Here is a 25,600-nt window from a genome sequence, read left to right as displayed (position 1 = left end):
GGTGTGCCCAGAGTCTATGGGGTGGCCCCTTCATTCTAATGGAGTTATCTTTGTGCCTGACTCTCAGAGCCACTTGTCACCAGCTCCTCTGGGTTTGGTGGCCTACAGCCATGGTGCTCATTCTACCATTGTGGTGTAGCAATTATTGGGAAGTTAATAACTTGTTTTTATTTGATGTGTGGGGATAGTGTGCGTAATTAAATGTCTTCAGCAGCACCTGAAACCCCCTCAGGTCTCAAAGCTCAGAGTCCTGTGGTTTCCACATCAGTGTTGTAAACGACTGTCCCCAAAGACAGGGGACACTTGCTGCTCAGTGGCACCCTGGCCTTTTGATATTCTTGTGTGTAAGCTAGCTCCACTTCCCTGAAGTAGCCTAGGCTGTCGCTGTTCTCACTGTGTGGGTGAGGGGGCCTGCAGGTGGGTGCTCTGCACTGGCCATGAACTTGGAAGAGTTGTGTTACACAGAGATGGCAGGAGTCTCTCCATCTTTCACATTTCAAGGGCAGAGTTTTTTGAGAACTTTCGTGTGGATGTGGTCTCCAGTTCTTGACTCTTTCTTATCCCCATGCTAATGCAAGCATTGCTGCTGAGGATCACTAGCCTTCCTTATACCAGCATGGCAGAGCAGGTGTGTGGGGTGGGCTGTCTGTGGAAATCCAGCACAGGGGTCTCCTATGCACCTTGTACACACATTCTTGCTAGAAGCCATCATGACACACGGCCTCACCAGAGGCAGGTGGGGCTGGCTGCATTTGTTTTGTTTTGATTTTTTGTTTTTGTTTTTTTGAGACAGGGTTTCTTGTGTAGCCTTGGATGTCCTGGACTCACTTTGTAGACCAGGGTGGCCTCGAACTCACAGTGATCCGCTTGCCTCTGCCTCCCCGAGTGCTGGGATTAAAGGCCTGCGCCACCACCGCCCAGCACTGCCTGCGTTTGGACTTTCAGCCTTTTGTCTTGGCCTTGCAATGCTTCTGCCCCAGCCTCCTCCATGTTGGGTGACAGGTGTGTACCACCACACCTAGTTCTAGGCCTTCCTTATTTTCTCTCAGCTCTTCCTGTTTATATAATGAATAGCTCATTTCAGAAATGAATGTGGTTCTGTGGATCAAGAGCCTGGGTCCAGGGAGATTCCTTTCATGGCAGAGCTCACAGTGAGTTTTCTCTAGTGCTCCCAGGTCTCCTTTAAAAGCCAGCACAGGAGCCAGGCATGGTGGTGTATGCCCGTAGTCCCATCACTAGGGATACGAAAGTTGAGGCCAGCTTGGGCTGTGTGAGACCCTGTCTGAAAAACAAACACAAACCCAAACCAAACCAACATACACAGGTAAGGAGGGGGCTAGCCCTAAGAGAAGATGGCACAGAGGCCTCTGGTTTGTCATCAGCTTCTGCCAGCTGCCTCGCCCACTTGGATGTTAGTGTTGGTAGTTTATAGTATGGTCCTGTAGCTTTCCTGGGACGTGCCCTAAGCCTTCCTATGGGAGGATAATGTTTCAGCTGCTTGGTAAGGTTTTCCCAGAGTCCCCTATGTTTGCTGAGCCTCCTGTTCTCTTTGTTTCCATCTCTACTTGTTTGATAGCTACCCTGATCCACGATGGGACTGCCAGTGGGTGAGGTCAGCTGCTGGCCACAGGCAAGCTGGATCTGGGGCGATTGTGACCTTGTGGGAGCTCCTTTTAAGCCTTAGTGCATCACACATGGTCTCTGAGGGAGGTTGGCAGGATGTGCTGACTGCCTTGGAAATGCCGACTTGTTGCTCAGATGAGTGACCCTGCCTCCCTCAACACCCTGAACTTTTCACCATTTCCCCCACCTCAAGCTCTGACCTCTTGGCCACATAGGGAGATTAGCTCTTCCTGTTCCCTCACACACTAGAATATTTTGTCCTTGTTCCTTGGCTCTGATAACCAGGAAAGCACCGCCGCCTTTGTTAGCGTCCTGGGTGCCCCGCCTGCCTCCTGAGTTTTTTGTCTGTACCTTGGAAGGTGGGGCACAGGCACTGCTGTTTTCTGCTGATTCGGATGCACAGCTGTCTGTGCCAATTAGAAGCCGGAAACAGCCAGTTTAGCCCTGGGGTGGCTGCTAAGGCCTCATTGTCACCTCTGTTGCTGCCTTAATTAACCATTCACTGGCTGCTAGGCTGGTAGAGACTTCTTTCCTGCTGGGAGTGATTAAAAGCCTCCCAATGGGGGAGAGCTGGTGGTTTATCAGCTGAGATCAGGTCAATGGCTTCTTGTGGTTGGTTTGAGAGCCCGGACTGGCCCTTTGGAACAGAGTGAGAAATGCAAAATCCAGAGAGAAGTGTTGGGTAGATACAGGATGCCCCCACCATGATGTGGCATAGGGATTGTGACCTGTGGCTTAAGTTGGACAGGTTGACATCTTCCTCACTGACTTGTCAGACAGGAACCTGTGGAGACATCTGCTCCCTGACCCTCTGTTTCCTCATTGTAAGATGAGGCAATCACAGGCCCTGCCTCCCAGAGGGTACTAGGGACTTGTGAAAAAATTCCAGGCCCTGGTTCAGGTAGCCTGCATTTCAGTTGTCTCCTTGTTTAACTGAATAATGACACAGGCTTAAGTCAGCTCACAAGGCTGAGGCTGCGGTATCAGCTCTGTTTACAGGTGAGAAGCATGATCTCCCCAGCTGGGTACTGGGGTTCATATGTGCAGTCCCCAGCACCACACACAAAACAAAGTTATTTCCCACTGACGAGAGAAGCTCCACCTCAGAGTGATGCCTGAGAACAGTGATCACATTGGGAGAGAATGCTGGGGCCTGCCAAGGATGTGGCCTGCCAAGGATGTGGCTTGCATTTGATCCTCTGCGGCTGGGCTCAGGACGGCTGAGCTTAGTAACTCATTTAGCTATCATCTATCTATCTATCTATCTCTCTCTCTCTCTCTCTATCTATCTATCTATCTATCATGTTCTTTGAGCCTTTCTTTTTCTTTTTTTCTGGTGGTTTTTCAAGACAGGTCTCTCTGTGTAGTCCTGGCTGTCATCGACTCGCTTTGTAGACCAGGTGGGCCTCGAACTCACAGAGAACTGCCTGTCTCTGCCTCCCGAGTGGTGTGGGTAAAGGTGTGCTCCATCACTGATGGCTGAGCCAGGGTTTCTTTGTGTAATATTTAAGAGTTGCAGCTTTTCATGTTGAAATAAAGGTTTCAGCCTGCTGTGCCTGGGCCCACATTTGCTCTGTGACTGTGGTTGGAGCTGAGTACACTGGCTTCTGCAGTTTGGGCAAAGGTGTTTCCTGTCATTTCACTCCACCTTTCCCCACTGCCCCAAAGTCTGAGATACTGTTGGTTGGTGTCTTCTTCCTCAGGATCAGGATGTGGCACTTCTTATCCCATACACTGGTGTTTTACTTCTGTCCTTTTCAGATCATGGTCCATAATAAAGGGAGTAAGTTTGAGCATTTGAAAGTTTTGAGGACTCACCTTTCAGAGGGGTGAAGTGTTTTGTGTGTGTGTGCCTGTGCATGCATGTGTGGAGGACAGAGGTAGATGACGCCAGATGTTTCTTCTGTTGCTGTCTTTCTTATTAGTTTCCCTGTTTTTGTGATAGGGTCTCCATACATCTGGAGCTCACCAATTGATTAAACCTCAGGGATCCTCCGGCCTCTGTTTCCCACTTCTCCTTTACTTTCGTGTGTGTGTGTGTGTGTGTGTGTGTAAATGCCATGGCTTGAATATACAGTTCAGAAGGCAATTGTGGTGGTTGGTTCTTTCCTTCTACTATGCAGATCTCAGGGATTGAATTCAGACTTGGTAGCAGGCACCTTTTATCCACTTTTTCATGTTGAAATAGGGGTTCAGCCGACAAATAATTTTTTTTTTTTTTGAGGATTTTGGGATTTGAACTCAAGTCCTTATGCTTGTACAAAACACTTTTTTTTTTCTCCTAAGACAATGTTTCTCTATGTAGCCTGGCTGTCGTGGACTCACTCTGTAGACCAGGCTGGCCTCAAACTCACAGCCATCTATGTACCTCTGCCTCCCCAGTGCTGGGGTTACAGGCATGTGCCACCGTGCCCGGTTCAAAGCACTTTTCTTACTGAGCCATCTCCCCATCCTTATGATGTATGTTTGTAACCTCAGCTGTGATGAAGCATTGGATACAAGTTAATATACTGAGCATACAGTAACTCCACCTAGTCTCACTGCTCATTAGCCACTCGTGTTTTTACTGCCTGGGGTCATCACCGCAGCCTTGCCGAGAGCTTCTCCTGTTTCTCACACAGGCTTTTGCTTTGTCTCATTTTGAAAGAAACGTCATGGCCTCATCTGTCTGTGCTTTCAGCAATGTTTTGTGAGGTTCTGCTGGGCTGTGGGTCCCAGTAGCTGACCTGCCTCCACTGATGGTCTGTGATAATAGTCTATTAATTTGCTTTACTAATGATTGTCCTGGGACCATTTTAACTTTGGAGCTGTTATGGGTAATACTTGTGGAACGGTTTTTGTGTGTTTTGGAGGTAAATTAATGCATCATGGGGCTCAGTCCTGGGCTGGAGACAGAGGTTCAGCTTCTCTCGGGAGGTGGTTGGTTTTATACCTGACTTGGGGTAGTTTTGCATCCTGGCCTATACCTATTCTCCTCAGGGTTTTGTCATTTCCTGATGACTAATATTGTTAATCCTGTTTCTTAGGCTTGTCTGCAGTTGCCCATTTTCTCTTGGGTTGATGCTCATCTAATGTATATGAGTTCTTTATATATTATAGGTACCAATCCTTTATGCCTAGGACACCGGCCCTGCATGTAACACCTGCAGGCCAGAATTGGGCACCAGATCTCACTATAGATGGTTGTGAGCTGTCACCATGTGGTTGCTGGGAATTGAACTCAGGACCTTTGGAAGAGCAGGCAGCGCTCTTAACCTCTGAGCCATCTCTCTCCAGCTCCCATAATGATATCTTTTGATGACTGGAAATACTCCATTTTCATAGCCTAATTTGTCTTTCATCTTATCAATTGTGTTTTTCTGAATCTGCTTGAGAAAGCTTTAATGTTCTAAAGTCATGAGGATTGCTGCACAGTGGGTTGAGTTTCGTGTGTGAGGGCTAGGATTTTATCCTTACCGATGTCTAACTGACAAAGATTAGTCTTCAACTGCTATGAAACATCCCTTTGGACAAAAAACATGGGTCCAGGTATTTTTTCTTCTAGACTTCATATCTCGATAGTCTTTTTCTTTTTCTTTCTTTTCCTTTTCCAAGACAGGGTTTCTCTGTGTAGCCTTGGCTATCCTGGGCTTGCTTTGTAGACCAGGCTGGTCTGAACTCACAGAGATCCTCCTACCTCAGCCTCCCTGAGTGCTGGGATTACAGGTGTGTGTCATCATCACCCAGCTATAGTGATAGACTTTTAACCCATGCACTTATAGCACTGTTGTGGCTGTCCTCCTAAGCCAACCACCAGCATCTTGGGAAGATCAACCGTGCCCCCCCTGCAGAAGGACTCCCCTAGCTGGGCCTGTTGACTGTTTCATCCCCTTGTGGAGTGGTGAGGGTGGGGCCATCATTCTCTCTCTACCACCTGTGGTCTACAGTTCTGCCTTGCGATTGTCTGTGGAGAGGCTGCAGTATGTTGGGGGGAAACTAGAGGAGAGGCCTCATCCCTGCTGCATTAAGGCTGTCCAGGGTTGGCCTATTGGGGGCGGGGAGAGAAGCACCTACACCCATGTAAGTAATCCACCCCCTGTGCTCTCTACAGAAGCCCAATAACTTGTTGTTCCCCCAGAGTGACCTTTGGCAGAATCATGCCTTGCTTTGCCGTTGGCACCTTAGGAGGAGAGGTAGACAGTGTGTCCTAGTTGGGGTTGCTATTGCTGATGAGACACCGTGAAGGAACTTGGGGAGGAAAGGGTTCATCTGGCTGACGCTTGCACATCACTGGTCATCACTGAAGAAGGGCAGGACAGGAACTCAAGCAGGGAGGACCTGCGGGCAGGAGCTGTAGAGGCCATGGAGGGTGCTGCTTACTGGCTTGCTCCTCCTGGCTTGCTTAGCCAGCTTTCTTCACAGTGGGTTGGGCTCTCCCTTATGTCTCACTAAGAAATGCCCTACTGCCTTGGCTACAGCCCAATCTTATGGAAACATTTCCCCAATTGAGGCTCCCTCCTCTTCAGTGACTTTAGCTTGTGTGAGGTTGACTTAAAACTAGCCAGCACACAATGTTTTATATCTCCCTAGGAAGGGATTTTAGCAATGGTACCTTCCTTGTCTCCTAAGCTGTAATCTATCTATCTTTCTTAATTCTAGATATTTGAGACTTTTTTGATGTTAAAAGTGGCATTTAAAAATACTTTCTAATACTTTTTATTGGTACCCAGATGTGCAGTTACTTTTTGTTTGTCAAGTATCTAATAAGTTTACTAAAGTTGTTTGGTTAATTGTAATAGTTTGTAGAGTTTTCGATTTATTCTTTTCTCTGTTTTAAAATTTTTATTTTATTTATGTGTATATCCATGCGTCTGTGTGCATGTGCACATGCATTTGGGTGTTTGTGAATGCAGAGGCACTTGTGCCCTAGCATGCATATGGAGTCAGAGGACAGCTTTGTACCTGTCTGAGACAGAGTCACTGTTGTTTGCTGTGCATGACAGGCTGTCTGACCCATGGGCTCTGGATATTTCCTTGTTTTCGCCTCCATCTCCTCACAGATGCTCTGCACCTGGTTTTTTTTCCCACATGGTTCCTGGGAATTTGAGCTCAGGTCCTCACTTTTCATGGTAACTGACTTATACTGAGCCACTTCCCAGCCTGCCTGCTTTCATTTTCCTAAGAGAAATAAGGCCTTGCTCTGTGGCCCAGGCTTAACTCAAGATCCTTCTTTCCCTGCCTCACAGATCCTTTGCAGATAATGAACTTTCCTTTCTCCTTCCTTGCTTTGTTGCCCTGGCCAGACCCTCCACATGTGCTGCTAACCTGCACTGGAAGTGTGGCCTTGCTGGTCGTGGTCCTGATCTCAGAGGGCTTCGTCAGATTGGGAGTGTCTCTTTCTGGTACGGAACTAGCTGCTAAGAGTTTCTATCCATGGCTGGCTTGCATTTTATCATTTGCTCTCTCTGAATCTGTCATGGTTGAGGTCTGTATGGGGCCACTCCTGTATGTCTGGAGCTAACCCAGTTGGGTAATGACATGTTCTTTTTGTGTATCTTAGCATTTGATGTTAGGATTTTACATCTATTTTGTGGAATGGGTTGCTTGTTACTTGACTTTCTTTTTCTTTTTTCGGGGGCGGAGTGGGAATGGGCCACTCCATGTAATCCTGGTTGTCTTGGAACTCACCTTGTAGACCAGGTTGGCCTTGAACTCACAGAGTTCCGTCTGCCTCTGCCTTCCCAATGCTGGGATTAAAGACCTGCGCCACCATGCCCAGTTGTTACTTGATTTTCTTGAAATTTCTTTTTTATCATTTGAGACAGTGGTTTGTCTGGCTTTATAAAACAAGGTGTTAAATGCTTGTTTGTTTGTGTTTCCTGTGTCTGGTTAAGTTTATATACAATGGGCATTTTTCTGTGGCTGGAGAGATGGCTCAGCAGTTAAGAGCACCGACTACTCTTCCAGAGGACCCAGGTTCAATTCCTAGCACCCACATGGCAGCTCACATCTGTCTGTAACTCCAGTTTCAGGGGATCTGATATTCTCACAGAGACATATGTACAGTGAAAACATCAATGTACGTAAAATAAAAATAAATAAAAAGGGATTTTCCTGCCTGTTATCTTCTTTCCATTCCCCAGTTCTTCCCCAAACTCCTGATGGTTAATGCAGCCGATTAACTTGCCAGGTATTGGCTCAGCTGGGAGGTGATCCTCTGGGCATGCCTGTGAGTGGGTTTCTTGTTGTCAGATGAGGTCGGAAGCCCACCCTAACCATGGGCAGCAGCATCCTAAGACTTGGTTATAGACAGTGAAAAGGAGGCACCTGAGCCAGCACCCCTGCTGCCTGTTCCCGAGGATGCAGCGTGCAGCTGCGTCAAGCTCCTGCTGCCTGGTAGACAGCACGTTGACCTGTGAGCCAGAAAGAACCCTTCCTTCCTAGGGTGCTTTGCTTGTGTCAGGCATTTTATCATAGCAACAGTAAGGTAACTAGAACACCCCTAAGCCCAAGCTTCTGTTCTAATGTATCTCTGTGAAAACCTGAGGGCTGTCGAGTAGCCTCAGGGGGTGAAGTGCTTGCTGCATAAGCGGGAAGACGGAGTGTCCATATACAGGCCGTGTGTAAGCCCACCATCGGAGGAGATGGGACGGGCAGCTCCTCCAGGTGGGTAGCCAGCCTGTCTAGGGGAAATGGTGTACCCCACAAGTGGAATGACTAGATCTTTGGTAATTTTATGTTTAATATAAATTGTATTTATTTATTTATTTATTTGCATACTGTGTACATGCACTATTGTATATGTGGAGGTCAAAGGACAATTTGTGGGAGATCTTTTTCACCTTTCACCAAATATGTCCTGGGGATCAAACTCAGGCCATCAGGCTTAGATGGCAAGTGCTTTTACCTGTGAAACCACCTCCCATCTCACTGACCATTTTTAAAAATAAAAGTTTACTTAATTAATTAGTGCATGCGTGCGTGCGTGTGTGCCTGTGTGCGTGCATGTATGTATGTATGTATCTCAGGCCTGGCAGCAAGCACCTCTGCAGTCTCTGACCTTGTGTTAACACTTTGAGGAAACACTGTATTGTCCTCAGCTCTGCACCACTTTGCATCGCACCCAGCAGTGCAGGGAGGCTCAGGTGCTCCACACCTTCCAGATGTTATGCTCAGAGCACTTCTGTAGGGATCTTAGTCATTGTCAGTCCTGTCCTTTCTGGAGAGAATACTTTAAAACCACAATGATGTAGCACTTGATGTTCGTTTCTTATCTCATCATGTCTCCACATCTCTTTCTTTGGCATAAAAACTCCACAAAAACTAACAGTCATACGAACGGACACAAAGTGCAGGCACACTGTGGTTTTAATGTATTTTCTGTAGACATTACATTTCAAATTTCTTTCTTTGACCTCTTTACCCAGGTCACTCCAACTGTTCCTCTACAGTCTTGAGCCTTTCCTCTGTGACACCTCCCAAAGCGTGTCCTGCTCTCCTGTGCGTGGCTTTCCTGGAAGGGAAGGGGCAAGGTCCAGCCTCACTCCTGAGGCTTAGAGTATGTACATCACAGAGGTGACCGAGGGCTGTGTGACACAGAAGTCACAACTTCAGCCAAAGCGCTCGTTTTCCTGGGAGGATAACCCCCAGCTCTGCTCTCTCCCCACACCTTTCAGTCAGATATGACTTCTCAAACGTTGGAGGGGATTTTTGAAAACGCTCCATTGCACTTAACTCAAAGCAGAGTTTATATTTTGGTTCCCTGTGTTCCCTTGGGTAATGGTTTCGTTCTCTAGAACACTGTTCTGAGGAAGCTGCATGTGCCAGGAAAGCCTGGTGTCCTCTTGGCCGAGTGGGAAGTTCGCTCTGCCGCCCTCCCCCGTGTGTGGTGCTTTCGGTTCCTTCTTGGGGTTTCGTTGTTATTGTTATTAACTTGCAAGTCTACTTCTGGTGAAACAAACCTGGAAGGGTGTCTGCCGACAGTGTGGAGAGAACACTGAACTGTGTTTAGGGCTCCTGACAGAAGTAGTTGTCAACGGTAAAGAATGGCTGGCCTTCCTGGAAGAGCTATTGGGGTGCTATTCCAGAACGCACAGACTAGGAGGATGTCCATAGGGCCCTGGGGAGGGGCCTTGGCATCTAGGTGGTATAGGCTCAGTGCCACTGCAAGGGACACAAGTGCATGAGTGGGCTCCAGTATGCTATGTTCTGGGTGCTGAGGCAGGAGGATTGTAAGTTCAACTGAGCTTCTGCCTCTATAAAGAGGGAAAACGGTCTGGGACTTTAGCTCAGTGGCTCAGTGCTTGCCTAGTATGTGCCTAGGTTCAGTCCCCAGTACTGAGACAAATGTCTCCTGGGGATGTGGTAACTGCTGGCTGTTTCAAAGGTATTTCTTCTTGATGTGTCACGAAGACTCATCTTTAACACCTGACTTGTCAAGTTTTGAGGTGTGATGACCAGCTTGGAAGTTCCCATGGGTCCTTCACTCATCTCAGGATGAAGATGTCTCTTCAAAGAAGATGAAGTACACATCTAAAAGGAGAAGAGTCACAGTTTTAGAAGTCCTGCTTTCTGGGGCTGGGGAATGACTAGGCGAGTCAGAGTGCAAATCCCTAGCATCCATGTAAAAAGCTGTGTGTGGCTGTGCATGAGCCTGTTATACCAGTACTGTGTGGGACAGAAACTACAGGACTGCTGAGGCTTGCTGCTGGCCACCTGCCCAGGTCAGGTTCAGTGAGAGACTCTGCCTCAAAGGACTAAAGTAGAGAGGGTAGAGGGTGATGGAGCAGGACATTCTGTGTCCTCCTCAAGCCTCCTTGCACACACATGTTCATATATAACACACATGTACCACTCATATATTACATATATAAAAAAATAACAGGAAGCATGTGCTCTGCTCTCTCTCCCCCTCCTACTTTTTATACTATTCAACATGTTCCCCAGTTTTTCACACAGCCATGAGAAGGAGTGAGGAGTTGGGCATAATGGCAGATGCCTGGGTTAAGCACTTTAGATGCTGAGGCAGAAAGATTGTAAGTCTGAGGCTAGCAACATAAAAGAGTACCAGGCCAGGTTGGTATAAATATAGCAAGTTCCTGGCTTGTCATGGAGGTGGATAGAGAGGGAGGGAAGGAGAGGACAGGGAGAGGCAAGGAGATGGGGGGTGAGAGAGAGAGAGAGAGAGAGAGAGAGAGAGAGAGAGAGAGAGAGAGAGAGAGAGAGAGAGAGAACAATAGCTAGATTTGGGGGTGCACTCCTGTAATTCCAGCACTTAGATTAAGAGTTCAAATGTTAGTCTCAGCTATGTAGTGAGTTTGAGGCAAGCCTGGAACACATACCAAGTTATACATTAGCCAGGGCTACCGAGTAAGACACAGTCTCAAAAGAAATATAAAGCAAAAACACAAACAACAATCAAGGGGGGAAAAAAAGAAGAGAGAAAAAGGCCCAGCATGTAGATCTCTGAGTTCAAGTCCAGCCTGGTCTACAAAGTGAGTTCAGGATAGCCAGGGCTACATAGAAAAACCCTGTCTCAACTCCTACTTGCCCAAAAGAAAGAAAATAGAAAAAGAAATTAAACATTAATACATTAACATATACCACATTGTATGGTGTCACTAATGGAGGTGTCTAGAATACTCAGATTTACAGACAAGAAGATGAAATTACCCAAGGCTGGGTGAGTGAAAGCGGGGGAGTTATTTAATGAAGGAGTTTCTGTTAGGGATGATGAAATAGTGTTGTTGGCGGCACAGGACCCTGAGTAGACAGTGGTACAGCACGTACACTAAAAATGGCTGACATGGGGCTGGTGAGACGGGCTGACTGGGCTGCTAAAACTGCCTGCTGCTCAAGCCTGATGCCCTGAGTTTGATCCCTGGGATTCACAAGGTAGATGAAGAGAACCAACTTTGTTTTGTTTTGTTTTGTTTTGAGACAGGGTCTCACTGTGGAGCTCTGGCTGTTCTGGAACTCATTCTGTAAACCAGGTTGGTCTTGAACCCACAGATCCACCTGCCTCTGCCTCCTTAGTGCTGGATTTAAAAGTGTGTGTCACTATGCCTGCTGAGAACAAACTATTTTAAGCGGTCCTCTTAACACTGACACATAGACACACATGCACACAGTAAGATGTAATAAAAATTAAAACTAGTTAAAATGGTAAATTTTATTATGTGTACTTACCACAGATTTATGAAAGCAAAAAAGTATCAAGTTGTGCTTGATAGACAGGGTTTTCCTATTTGTGATTCATGTTTATTTATTTGTTTGTTTGAGACAGGGTTTCTCTCTGTATCCTTGGCTCACTTTGTAGACCAGGCTGGCCTCGAACTCAGAGAGATCCACCTGTCTCTGCCTCCCAAGAGCTGGGATTAAAGGTGCATGCTACCACGCCCGGTTTGTGACTCATATTTAAACCGCAGTCCCTCTGCTTTAGATACAGCCTCTGGCCAGCTGGAAGGGTGGGGTGACAAAGCTGTGGTCCCTTCCAGGGAGCCCTGCCTGCTGACATCTGCCTATGGATTGGGTGTGTCCTGGGCCTAAGCAGCCATTTCCACCCAGTTCTTAGGCTGCAGGAGAGCATGTGGGTGACAGTGCTCTGCCGTGTGTGTTTGCTCCTCTTATCAGATGCCCCTGCGAGACTGACTGCCTAGTGCCCCAGGAGGTCAAACCGGCCCCAGCACTCTTTGCTCCACTTCTGCTTCCTTGTGGGTTTCTGGGATTGCTTATCCTTGCCTGATAACAGGAGCAACAGCGGGGTTTTTGTTTGTTTATTTGTTTTTTAGAGACAGGCTTTCTCTGTGTAGTCCTGGACTCACTTTGTAGACCAGGCTGGCCTCCACTTGCCTCTGCTTGGCCAGCTGTCTCTATCTGAAGCCAGAGGTGTGATTACCCTCTGTTACCTTAGATGAGGGCAAGACTGGTGATTAAGAGCCTTGGCGCCAACTACCTATCCTGTCTAATTATGGGAGAGAAAGATGCCCATTCTTGTTTGCAAGGAGCCCAGGGCCTTATGGTTGGATGATGCATTGCCTAATTTTGTGCGGTGCATTCCCCTGCTCAGTCTCACCCTTCAAGCCTCTTCAGGGGAGCTGCTGCTCAGCGGGCTGCCTCCCCGTGGGCTCCTGAGGAGAGCTGCTATTCTGTGGCATCAGCCCTGCATGCGTGCTCCTCAGATGATCAGAGAACAGATCCATCTCATCACACTAGCTGTGCTCTGCTTGCAAGTGACAGATAGCCTTTTAGGCCAAAGGACACTTTGGTCCTAGAGATGCAGCATTTGAGCTGGTCGCTAGGCTTAGTGTGCCCCAAATTGGTTTCTACTTGTCTTTCAGAAGGGCAGTTTTCGGGACGGAGGGTTTTGCAGGCTTGGTGGTGGCGGTGGCTCCATGATGGCTGTGGTGTTGGTGTTGTAGCGTAGGCTTGCGTGGTTCTGGGCTTGCATGGCCCCTGGAACCCCTACTTCTAGGTGTCTGCAAACTTCTTTTTTAAGGGATCGAATAATATTGCAGACTTTGGGTCCCCCTGCTCGGCTTTGCTGTTATAAATGTTACCTGTTACACTATAACTGTTAGGTGAGCAAATGGCTGTACCTGTGCTTCAATAAACCTTTCAGCAAATAAAATTTGGCTGGGATTTGTCCCTAGGCCATAGTTTGTAGCTTTCTGTTGGTATTAGACAGAGTTGTATGGAGGAGGCTGTGGTTATGGGCCAGGACTAATGGGAGGCCAATGAACTTGTCTCTTTGGCCATGAAATTTAAGAGACACTTAAAAACTCCTCAGTAATCAAGATAAATAATCTTTTCACATAATGTTTAGAAAGATGGGAATTAGGCCTGGGCAGATGGATCACAGTTTTGGAGTGTGTGGTTGTCTTACAGAGGACCTAGCAGCCATGTTGGGTGCTTACAACTGCCTGTAACTCCAGCTCCAGGGGAATTTGACATCTCTGACTTCTGTGAGCACCTGCACTTATATGCACAGACCCCTGTGTACACACCTATTTTAATTATAAAAATTAATGTGAAGAATGCCCCATGAAGAACACAGATCTAAAACAGGGCTGGGATGAAGCTGTGTCGTAAAGTGGACACACTCTTGAGGTCTGATGATCTCCCAGCCTGTGGGACTGGCCACTGCTGGGGAGGAAGAGGGCAGGGTCAGACAATATCATAGGGAGCCACATGGGGCATGCTTGCCATAGGAAAGAGGGGCGCTGCCAGAGGCAAGGGCAGGGGTGCTGTTGGGGCACCTTTCTGCTAGGCTTCAGTGTAATGACAGTATCAGTAGCTGCTTACCACTGAACGCATTTTACAGCAGGCATGTTTGCAGTGGCTGATGCTGACTGAGTCACCTTTATATGCACATTTTATGTTATTTCTCTTTGTGTGTGTGTGTGTGTGTGTGTGTGTGTGTGCATGTACATGTGCACATGTATTTATTGGGCAGGCCAGAAATCATGTTAGATGTCTTCCTCAGTTGCTTCCTGCCTTAGTTTTTGAGAAAGGATCTTTCCTTGAAGTTGGAGCTCACTGATCGGCTTGGAATGGCTGACCAGCAAGCCAGGGGACCTTCCTGCCTCTGATTTCTGAGTGCTGTGATTATAGGTGCACTCCTGTACCCAGGTTATAAGTCAGGGTGTGAAGGCATAGCTCTGGCTGGCCTGAATTTGATATATAGACCAGGTTAGTGTTGACTCACAGTGATCTGCCTACGTCTGCCTCCTAAATGCTGGGGTTACAGGCACTGGCCACCATGCCCAACTGCACCTGGCTTTTGTGTGCGTGCTGGTGACCTGAACTCAAGTCCTCCTCTTGCTCATCAAAAATTTTGCCCATTGAGCCTTTGCAAGGTATGAATTCTTGGCATTGCCAGTGAAAGCCAACGCCAGTTAGAAACTGCCAAAAGCTGGTTCTATTAGTCAGCTGCGAACAGGGCCACCAGAAGCTCACTTGGCACCTCCTTCTGGGCGCTGTTCTTGCTGGCAGTTGACTTCAGGTGCTCTGAGAAGTTGAAGCCTTGGCATGCTTCTGGAACTTTCCCCACGTTTCAAAGCAGATCAGTATAGCTTTCCAAATTACATTATGGCCACTGCTTGCATTGCAAGGCAGGTGAGCTGCACTTTAAATAGACCACATTAATTCTGAAGTGGAGCCCTGCTGGGATAATTCTTATCATCAGTGGCATCACTGACAGGCTTGAAAAAGATCCCCATGGTAAGCAATTTGCAAACTTGAAAGGTGAAAGCATGCTTTATAGTAAAGTGTTTCTGGTTTCAAGGTCAGAGGGAGGCCACTGCAGTTTTCTGAGAAGACAGGATAAGAGTGAGAGTTACTTGAAATTAAAGACCTTATTGGCTGAGGGTAGCATGCTCCCAGAGTCCCCCGGGCTGGTGTTTGGATGTAACTTTTCTTGGACACGAGCAAATGACTTTTCATAACAGATAAGGGAATGACAAGCCAAAAAGTGACTCCACCTAAGCCTAGTTTGATAAACCAGTGAGTTTTTTGGGATTACTTACAGAAGCATGGGTGACTCAGGGGAAGCCACCTCAGCATAGGTGAGGACTCAACAAAGCTGCACTCCTGGGGCTTTCTGTCTAACTGGCAGGCAGCTCCACCAGTCTCCTCTCCTCAGGAGGCGTCTGTTGCTTTTATGACTCTGGATGGGGCCCTGTGAATGTTGTAGCTTTCAGAAGCTTCCTAAGCCTTGTAAGTCTGCAGAGCCACCCTCTCTCATGAAGGGGACGGTTCAGTTCACAGGAAATAGCAGGGAGGCCGAGAAAGGGCCGCAGCCTCCTCTGTGTGGCTGTATAGTCCAGTGAATTTGCCATGGGAGAGCTGAGAGTGAACTGTACTTTCTCTTTTATCCTGAGAAGTTTATTCTGAAAAATGAAGTTAGTGAGATGGTTCAGCTGTAAAGGCTCTTGTCACCAAGCCTGAGAACCCGAGGTCAGTCTCTGGGGACCCACACTTTAGAAGGGGGAAAAATGACTCTTGCAAGTTGTTCCCTGACATTTGAATACCTGTTGTGGTGGACGGACACACGCTAAATAAATGTAAGTAACACAGTTAAAATACTTGGAAGGGCGGCTGAGTGCCCAAATATCCATACACTCATTTATACGTATTTAGGTGCTGCTGACCCAGAAAGGAAAGAGAAGGCTACACAGGATCTCTTCTTAGCCTTGGTTGTTGGTTTTCTCATGTCAGGCTGCCCTTTTCCCCAGTTAACCCGTAATCCCAGGCCACCTCCTGTGTGCTCATGAGAGGAACCTGAGGCTTATCATGGTTCTGTGCCTACCCAAGGCTATGCAACTGAGTGGTTTCGTCACCTGTTTGTCCTGCGTGCTGGGCTGAACGCCCCTCAGAGATGAGTCCTTGTTCTCTCTCTCGGCGTGGCAGTGCTCAGGGCTCGCTAGAACAGAGGAGTCAGCCTAGGTCAGTTGAACTGAAGTATTAGAGCGAGCTTCTTAATCTCTGGGGCTGTGCACATTTGCAGTCTTCTGGAAGGAAACCACGATGACTAAATGTTCTCAGAGGGGTCTGTGAACCTGTTTGGCTGCTAGACTGAAAGCTGAGTCTGGAGTTGGAGAATTGGCTCAGTGGTTAAGAGCATTGGCTAGTCTTCCAGAGGACCTGTGTTTAATTCCCAGCACCCACGTGATAGTTCATAAATGTCTGTAGCTCCAGTTCTAAAGGATCTGGCACCCTTGTACAGACATACATTCAGGAAAAACATCAATGCACATATAGTAATGATGATGATGATGATGATGATGATGATAATAATAATAATAATAAGTTTACAATAGCTGGGTCTGGCAGCAAAGGCATGGCTCTGCCCTAGTTAGAAATCAAACGGTGTGAACATGCTCATTTTGAGGGGGTCGGAGGCAGAATATGATTTTTGTGGCTGTTATTTGGCACCACACTCCTGCTCACCTGTGCTGCTTATTAACACTTACATTAACTAGGTGGGACTTGTCCTGGCTTTGTCGTTGGGTGAGATGGCCTTGGTTTGAGCGAGGTCATTATTAAATGTTTGGGCAACGGCTGGTCACAGTTAACACTCAGGAGCTCATAATTGTCATTGCAGCACTGACCATAGCATGAAGGAGTGTCAGTGATCCAACAGAAAGAAAATGAATCACAAAATGAGGATTGCAACTCCCAAGTAGTTTGTGTATGTGGATAAGAAAGGTAGACATAGGCTGCGCATGGTGGTGCACGCCTTTAATCCCAGCACTCGGGAGGCAGAGGCAGGTGGATCTTTCTGAGTTCGAGGCCAGCCTTATCTACAAAGTGAGTCCAGGACAGCCAAGGCTACACAGAGAAACCCTGTCTCGAAAAAAAAGGAAAGAAAGAAAGGTAGACACGAAGAATGGTGTCTACCTGTGACTCAGTACAGCCTTATTTAAGGCCTGCCTGTAGCCTTAAATTTGTTCCTGTCCCTATAACAAGTAGCTCACCATGTGGGAAGCTCTCCCGAGGATCTGGAAATGAGGGTAATTATTCATGATCAAGGATGTTCTTGGCTGTGTGAGGGGAAGCAGCAATTCTTTGTAATCAGGATAGAGCTAAATTATATCCCACCAAGCTGCCAGAAACCACCTTCAGAAGAACATTCAGAAGACCGAGTGAACAAGTAATAGAGCAAAATTGTTCTGAGGATTTTTGAATCTGGAAAATGTTCATGCTTAGAAAAAAACGGAATCAAGATATAGAATTGTATGTATGTATGTACACATAATCAGCACTACACTATGTAATGTAGGTTTTTGTTGTTGAGATGGGATGGCATCTTGCTATGCTGCCCAGGCTGACTTTGAACTCCTTGCTTGCCTCAGCTACCCAATTAGCAAGGACTGCAGGTACATGACACCACGACACCACCTGTGCCTTAAAAAGATCTATTCTCATAGTCCTGAGATCTGCAACTTCAAGGTCAGGTAACTGGGCTAACATGTCAGGGTGACAATGGCAGGCTGGCTCCTACTGATACCACAGGGGACAACTATTGTCACCTCTCCCAGCTTCTCCTGCCTGATGGCATTCTTTGGAAGTGGCCACATCATTCTAATCTTTGCTTCCCTAGTCATAGGACATTCTTGCCTGGGGGTTAGTTTTTCTGCCTTCTTAGGAAGACACTTGTTAATATGTTGTGCCCACAGGGATTCGCATCATCAGAGTTGCCAAGAGTCCTTTGCTGCGCCAGGCTCCAGAGATGAGGGTGTAGTTATGCATACATATGTAGTGGGACATAATTTAGCTGCCACAACTGTTGATTTTTGTATTAAAAAGGTGCAAGAAAAAAAGACCAACTGAGCTGGGTGTGGTGGCTCATGCCTTTAATCCCAGCACTTAGAGGCAGAGGCAGGCGATCTATGAGTTCGAGGCTAGCCTGGTCTACAAAGTGAGTCCAGGACAGCCAAAATAACACAGAGAAACCCTGTCTCAAAAAAAACTAAAAAAGAAAAAAAAAAGCTGCTGGATTGTTTTGAAATTGTTAACTAAGAGTGGTGATCGCGGGTGGAGAGTTTTGAGGCCTGTTTATTCCATTGTCCATGCTGTCTGTGTTAAGGAGGTAATGCCATTTACTCACCATAAGGTTGCCTAGTGACCATTGCTCTGACGGTGACACTGCTGCCTTCTCTTTCCAGAGCCCGTGTTCTGGTTCTACGTGAAGGAGGTCCTCAACAAGCACGAGCTGCAACGCTTCTACTCGCTGCATCACATCACAGCAGATGTGGGCCGAGGCCGCGCCTGGCTGCGCTGCGCCCTGAATGAGCACTCTCTGGAGCGCTACCTGCACATGTTGCTGGCTGACCGCGCCAGGCTCAGGTGCCCACCCCTGGACAGGGGGAGGAATCTGGAGACAGACTCACTTGTGTCCCACCAAGGGAAAAGAGGACTTCCTCACTGCAGCCCTGCCAGCCACACCCTTGGTGGGAGAACAGATGTCAGCATGCCTAGAATTGGCCCTGTGTGGCACCACCAGTGCTTGCTGTGATCAGGGCGTGGATACAGGCAGCTGTTGCCTTAGAACACAGGCTGGCTCTCACCCCATGGAATTTTCATTTTGGGATTCTTCTACTGACCCAAACTGACCGAAAGATATGGAAGCTTTGTTTGTTCTTTTATTTTGAGACAAGGTCTCACATGTAGTCCAGGCTGGCCTGGAACTCACTGTGTAACTCAGGCTGGCCTGTTTCCCTAGTGCTGGGATGAGAGGTCTGTGTGACCAGGCCTGCTCAGAATGTATTAGGGAAGGAAGCATTTTGTTTTTATTAAAAGCTTTATTTTATTATGTGGTTTTTTTTTTTTTTCACTTGAGCATAAAGTTTATTTAGGCCAGGCTGTGTTGTAGCAAATGCTGCTTGAGAAGCCTCAGGGGCCTGAGTTGGCTGCTTTTATTTCTTCATGTTGTTACCTGCCTGTGAATATGGTAGACAGACACAGAATATGTCACCTGATGACCCACGGGCCCATGGTCAGTCCTCTCCGGCACCTTGAGTAACTTTTGTGTTAGAGAGCCTAGTGCTGACACTCATATTTTATTGGTGCATTAAGCTCGCTTCTCAGCACCCAGACCGACATACTGACTGACCAACTGACCGACAGACGGACTCTTGACGTCAGTCTCACCAGGTTTCTGCAGGCTCAGGTTTTCCTTTTTGCTTCCACAGCCCCACTTCTCCCTCCACTCCTCCTCTTCTACTTCTTCACTTTTTTCTTTGCTAGAAATCAGACTTGGGTGCTGGTGCGCGCTAGACAGATACTCCATCGTGTGCTGTCCCAGTGCCCTAGGATGTTGTATTTACTGGCTTTTCCTACCAGTGACTCAGTGGGTGCTCAGGGCTTGCCCTTAAAAACGCTTGGGCCAGTGAGATGGCTTCCCATGGGTGAAAGCTCTTGCTGGCCACACAGGCGTGCAACCCTGAGCTCAACCCCCAGATCCTGCGGATCTTATGGTGGAAGTAGATAGAACTGACTCCTGAAAATTGTCTGTGGACATGTGTGCCCCAAATCACACACATCCTACATATACATATGTGTACAATAATAAAAATAAAATTAAAATAATGAAGAAAAAGATAATTAAAAACAACAGTACCAGCACTCGGGAGGCAGAGGCAGGCAGATTGCTGTGAGTTCGAGGCCAGCCTGGTCTACAAAACGAATTCAGGACAGCCAAGGCTACACAGAGAGACCTTGTCTTGAAAAACCAAAACAACAACAACAACAACAACAACCAAACAAAAACAAAAGACAAAACAAAACAAAACAAAAAAACCCCAAACACCAATAACCACAATCCATGTAAAAAGAGCTAGCACACTGATGCATGTCCCAGTGATAAGGAGGCAGAGACAGGCAGGTACTTGGGGCTGACTGGCCAGCCTGGCCTACTTGGTGAGCTCCAGGCCAGTGAGAGACCTGTCTCAAAAAAGGTGGCTCTTCTCTGGCTCCATGTGCAAGCATGCTCATGGGCACACGTGCGCTCTCGCACGCGCTCGCTCTCTCTTTGACACATACACACTCACACTTCAGATTCAGTTACCTGTATGAAAGCTGGTTCAGATTTTCAAATGATCCCAATTTGTTGTGGAATTGAATGAGGTCAAATGATAGCCTGACACTGGTTTGTTATCTTCCTATCATGGCCCTCCCCCTGGGTATTCAGTGACGTCAGCAGCTAGTTTTCTCATCTCTTGTTGAACTGCAGGCTGCTCAGTACTGAGCTGACATTATTGAAGCTGCACTTACAATTCTGTTACCTGGCATTGGGGAGTCTGGTGGTTAATATCGCTCAACAGAGTCATCTAAGGTGCTTAGAAATTGGGCTCGGGAGATCTGTTTTTAAGTTCTGCTGTACTGTTGATTGGCTAGATTGCCTTGGATACCCATAGGCTTCCCTGACCCTCCCCAGCTGCTATTGAAATTCACAGGGGTCCTTTACCCTCCCAGCCATTTTTATGACTAAGGTGGAGTCTGGGTTTGTAGCCCAGAAGTTATTATAAGTGGATACCTTGGTTGATGGAACCCTATAGCTCTGTAATTGCTTCTGAAATTATCTTTTTTTTGCATTAGCCAATCAGGTGAGCCATACTGGTAAGCTTGGATTTCCTGTCTGTCTCTGGGGTACCTTGTTGAGTGGAATCAATCCTTCTGTCCACTTCAACGTTGCTGCTTTGTAAATACATTTGCATATGTCTATTTCAGTCCCCTAAAGTTCAGGGTCCCCGGGGACCAAGAAGGAAGTCATAGGATTTGTGCATTCAGACCTTTGTTTCTGGTGAGAAACTTCAAAGTAGAGATGGACCAGATTCCCTCTGGGTGATGGACTAGGTAGGCCTGGTGTTTCCAGAGAGCCACCTGATGGCATCATTGGCCAGTGTTAGGATGCTGAGAACTCACTTCCTTAAGAGTTTTCCTTTGAGGTTGGGAATTTAGCTGAGTGGTAGAGCACTTGCTTAGCAAGCGACAGGCCCTTGGTTCAGTCCTTAGCTCTGGAAAAAAAAAGTTTTCCCTTTCGCTTTGCTCTTGCAGTACATTCTATGAAGACTGGTCTTTCGTGATGGATGAAGAAAGGTCCAGCATGCTCCCTACCATGGCAGCTGGTAAGCTTGTCCTGAGAAGCTTGGTGAGCAAGAGCCGCTGGGAGTGGATTTATTGCCCAAGGGCATGCTGAGATGTTCTGTTCTATGTCCTCCTGATTGGAGCAGTCACTGCCTTGTTGTTTTCTAAGTTGGGACAATTTATCTGGAATCTGACACTGTGCAGATGAAGCACGTGGTTGAAGGATTCAGCTTGCGGCCTGGCAGGTGACTTATAAAGAACTGCAGATTGGCAGAGTGCCTTGACCCCTGGTTTTACTGCATGTCAGCTGCATTCTGTCAGCTCTGTTACCTCTCCCCTCCTCCTCCTCCTATGTGAGGTGAGAACACTGTTAACTTTCTAGTCACCTTTAAAAGAACCATAGAAAATAAAAGGCTCCTGGCTTATCAGCAGTAATAACGCCCTGTAAGAAAGCTTGTCTTTTTTCCAAATTCTTTTTTTTTTTTTTTTTTTTTGAGACAGGGTTTCTCTGTGTATAGCCTTGGCTGTCCTGGACTCCCTTTATGGACCAGGGTGACCTCGAACTCACAGAGATCCACCTGCCTATGCCTCCTGTGTGCTGGGATTAAAGGTGGGTGCCATCTCGCCCAGCTTCCTTCCAAATTCTTTATGTTCCATTTACACTGTTTCTTTTAAAGGGTGACATTGAGTCCCACATTTTGAGGGCCATGTTAGTCTCATCTATGGATGAGAAAGTCAGGCTCTGGCCGTGATTTTCTTTACAGGCCATAGATTGCCAGTGTCAGTCTTGGCTCAAGTAATTGGTAAGTCTTGGCTAAAGTAATTGTAACACCACTCTTGGTGCATGCTGAGCTCTTGAGAGGTCACTGTTGTTGTCATTGCACAGTTAAGGAAACTAGAACTCAAGGAGATGGCAAGCTGCTTGACCAAGGTCTCAGAGCTGCTAAGAGGCTGTTCTGTGCTTCAGCCCAGGCAGCTTCTCTCCAGAACTTTTGCCATCACTGTCTCCAGGGTGATTTTTGTGGTGGCCTGTGTTTCTGACATTCGGGGAGGAGGTGTTGGAAGACTGTTCTCATGAACTTCCTCTGTCTGCCAGTGCACTTCCCGATGGTCTCATTTGGATAGCTGTTGCTGGTGTTGGGGTGTGAGCCCCTCTCCGCTTTCTTGGCAGGCCTGAACTCCATCCTCTTTGCCATTAACATTGACAACAAGGATCTGAATGGGCAGAGCAGATTTGCGCCCACTGTCTCCGACCTCTTAAAGGAGTCCACGCAGAACGTGACATCTTTGCTGAAGGAGTCCACGCAGGGCGTGAGCAGCCTTCTCAGGGAGATCACTGCGTCCTCTGCTGTCTCTCTTCTCATCAAGCCGGAGCAGGAGACTGACCCTCTGCCTGTCATATCTAAGAATGTCAGTGTTGGTAAGCCACAGGGGGCCCCCAAGGTGGCAGAGGAGTGCGCCGAGGGGGAATAGAGGGGGAGCTGACAGGAACACGCCTCATTGCCACTCCTTCTTAAGGAGCAAAGGCCGCTGGTGTTTATTATTGTTTTTAAGCGACATTCACTGAAAGAGGGGCCAAACAGGAACAAGCAAACAACGTGTCCTAGGGAGCCAGGGGGTCATCTTCCACCACCGCCTCCCTCCTTCCCTTCCTTCTCTGTGTTGTGTTCAGCAGTGAGCTGAGACTCTGCTAAGCATCTTAGTATTTTGGGGGTTGGGCAGAGGTGATTTTTTTTTTTTTTTTTTTTAAGGTTTTTTGAGACAGGGTTTCTCTGTGTAACAGTCCTGGCTATCATGGACTCTCTTCTGTAGACCAGACTGGCCTCGAACTCACAGAGATCTGCCTACCTCTGCTTCCCAAGTGCTGGGATTAAAGGTGTGTGCCACCACGCCCGGCCAGAGGTGATGCTTTAAAACAAAACACACAAGCAATGTTCCTGTGGTAAACAGAATGAAAACACAGGCACCCCAGAGAGGGTGCTTTCTGCTTGCCCGTGTGGGGAGGATGCTATTTAAGTAGTGGCCTAAGGGAAGAGGCTAGCTCTGAGCCTTGGCTGTGAGCAGGCGTGGGGAAATTGACTCAGTTATGATAACATTTGCCAAAAGCTGATGATACTCTTAGAGCATTTGGAGTTGTTAGTGAGTTGATTTTAGTAGAATTTAAAACTCGGGTTAAATACTGTTGTCCCAAATCCATTAAGGCAGTAATCATGATCATCTCTTTTAAAAAATTTTAAAAAATTCTTTTTTATAGTGAGGATTGTACACACTAGGTAAGTGCTCTACCACACAGCCATATCACACGCTCTTTTTATGTTTTACTTCTGAACTAAAACTAAAGCATTGTCGGGTGGCTTTGAACTGACTCCATTGCCCATGCTGGTCTTGAACTTGGATCTTACTGCCTTAGATCCTGAGCAGAAGGTTCACAGGCCTGACCCAGCAACCCACTTTTGTAATTCTGGTTTATCTCTCTATCTGTTTCTGTCTGCCTGTCTGTCGACTTGTATATGTGTGTTTGTTTATGCAGAGTGTGTGTGTGTGTGAGTGTATGTAAGTGCAAAGGCTGAAGGCCAACGTGGGGCGTCTTCCTCTATGGCTGTACACCTTCCTTTGAAATGAGACAGAATCTCTGACAGAACCCAGAGCTCACTGATTGGCTAGACTGGCTGGCCACTGAGCCCCAGTCTCTGCCCTTCCGGGGCTGGAGTTACAGGTGGACGCCACCATGCCTAGCTTCCCCCCAGGGCTGGGTCTGAATTCAGATCCTTTTGCTTGTGCAGCCGGCACATGACCTGCTGCTGAGCCACCCCTGGCCCTCCCTTTAGAACTTTTAAAAGAGAATGTTTTATTTATTCTGACAATTCATATTTGTATACAGTGTGCTGTGATCATATCTACTGCCCACCCTCCCCTGCCATTTCCCCTTCCCTCCTTCACTGAGTGCGTGAGTGCTGCCCACAGGAAGGTGGGTGTGGGCTGTCCACTGGAGCATGAGCAGCTTGGCAGCCGCCCCCCACACCCAAAGAAAAGTGACAGTCTTTCCCCAGCGGCCATCAGCTGCCAATAGCTCCTCAGACCGGGGTGAGGCCTCTTGGTCCACTCCTCCACAAGCCTGCTCTTATGCAATTGTACACGGCTAATGTGGGTTCGCTGGTACAACACCCATGCTGTGTCCAGTAGACATCATTTTACAGCACTTGTCCCTACCTTCTGGCTCTTACATCACTTCTGCTTCTTTTCCCATGATGCTCTTGGAGCCTTGATGGGGTGGGTTTGATAAAGATATCTCATTTTTTTTTTTTGTCTCATAATGCTTTGTCTGGGCACTTTTAAAAAAATATTACAGGTCTTTTGCTTATATATATGTAAGGTTTCTGATTTTGTGTCTTTAGAGTTTTCTGTGTGAATGTGTGTCTCTGTGTCTGTGTTTCTTGTTCTTTTTCTTTGGCTTTTTTTTTTTTTTTTGTCCTATTCTGGTTAGTTTTAATTTTCTTTTATTATTAGATGCTTGTTTGTTTTCTAATGAGGGGGGGATTTGAGTGGGTGGGGAGGTGGGGAGCATTTGGGAGGAGCTAGGGGAAACCATAATCAGAGTATATTATATGAAAAAAATATTTTAAAAACCCTAAAGCCAGGTGTGGTGGTGTACACCTGCAATCACAGCTCTCAGGGAGGCAGTGGCAAGTGGGTCTCTATGAGTTTGAGGCCAGCCTGGCCTACAAAGTGAATCTAGGACAGCCAATGCTACACAGAAATAAAGAGAGAAATCCAACCAACCAATCAAAACAACAACAACAAAAAACCCAAACCAAAAAAAAAAAATACCCTAAAAACCCAACAAAATCTCATTTGGTCTTGGGTATTCTTGGTGTGACAACAGGCCCTGCTGCCCCATGGGAGCATGGTTTAGCCTTCCTTCCTTCCTTCCGTCTACTACCACAGACGTTTTTTTTTTTTTTTTTTTTTGCCAGATGTGAGAAATAAAAGGGAGCGGAGGAGGAGGAAGAAGGTGACCAACATTGTCTCTTTTGATGATGACGAGGAGGAGCAGGGCATTGGAGATACTTTAAAAAAGATGCCTGGGACCGCAGAAAGCTCGGAGGAGAACTCTGACCGATCCTCCATCAATATCACAGCAGCCTTTGAGGGCCCCTTTGGGCCAAATTCCAACGGGAGCCAGAGCAGCAGCTCATGGAAAATTGATTCTGTGTCTTTGAATGGGGAGCTGGGCTACCAGAAGCTTGATGTGAAAAGCATTGATGATGATGTGGATGAAAACGACGAGGATGTGTACAGGAACCCACCAGGAAGGAAGCACACTGTCCACTCGGAGTCACCAGACAAGTAAGTTCTATTTGAGCTTGTGATGTGGGAGTTATGTCTCTGACTTGGGAGCTTTGGGGCTGGG

At 47.2% G+C, this 25,600-nt stretch overlaps 1 protein-coding gene across 2 annotated transcripts in view; it reads left to right on the top strand.

Moving 5' to 3' along the window:
- The window catches only part of Snx29 (sorting nexin 29), a 386,740-nt gene that overhangs the window by 36,617 nt on the left and 324,523 nt on the right, over nucleotides 1-25,600 (top strand). For both annotated transcript variants that reach the window (XM_051167340.1, XM_051167339.1), the window contains exons 5-8: nucleotides 18,270-18,450; nucleotides 21,160-21,230; nucleotides 22,361-22,609; nucleotides 25,164-25,536. In XM_051167340.1, the coding sequence (XP_051023297.1) occupies nucleotides 18,270-18,450; nucleotides 21,160-21,230; nucleotides 22,361-22,609; nucleotides 25,164-25,536 (874 nt within the window). The remainder of the gene's footprint in view (nucleotides 1-18,269; nucleotides 18,451-21,159; nucleotides 21,231-22,360; nucleotides 22,610-25,163; nucleotides 25,537-25,600) is intronic.

Source organism: Acomys russatus, chromosome 25 (genome assembly GCF_903995435.1).
Source record: "Acomys russatus chromosome 25, mAcoRus1.1, whole genome shotgun sequence".
NCBI lineage: Eukaryota > Metazoa > Chordata > Mammalia > Rodentia > Muridae > Acomys > Acomys russatus.
The sequence above is the reverse complement of the archived record's forward strand: the minus strand, read 5'-3'. Positions and strand labels throughout refer to the sequence as shown.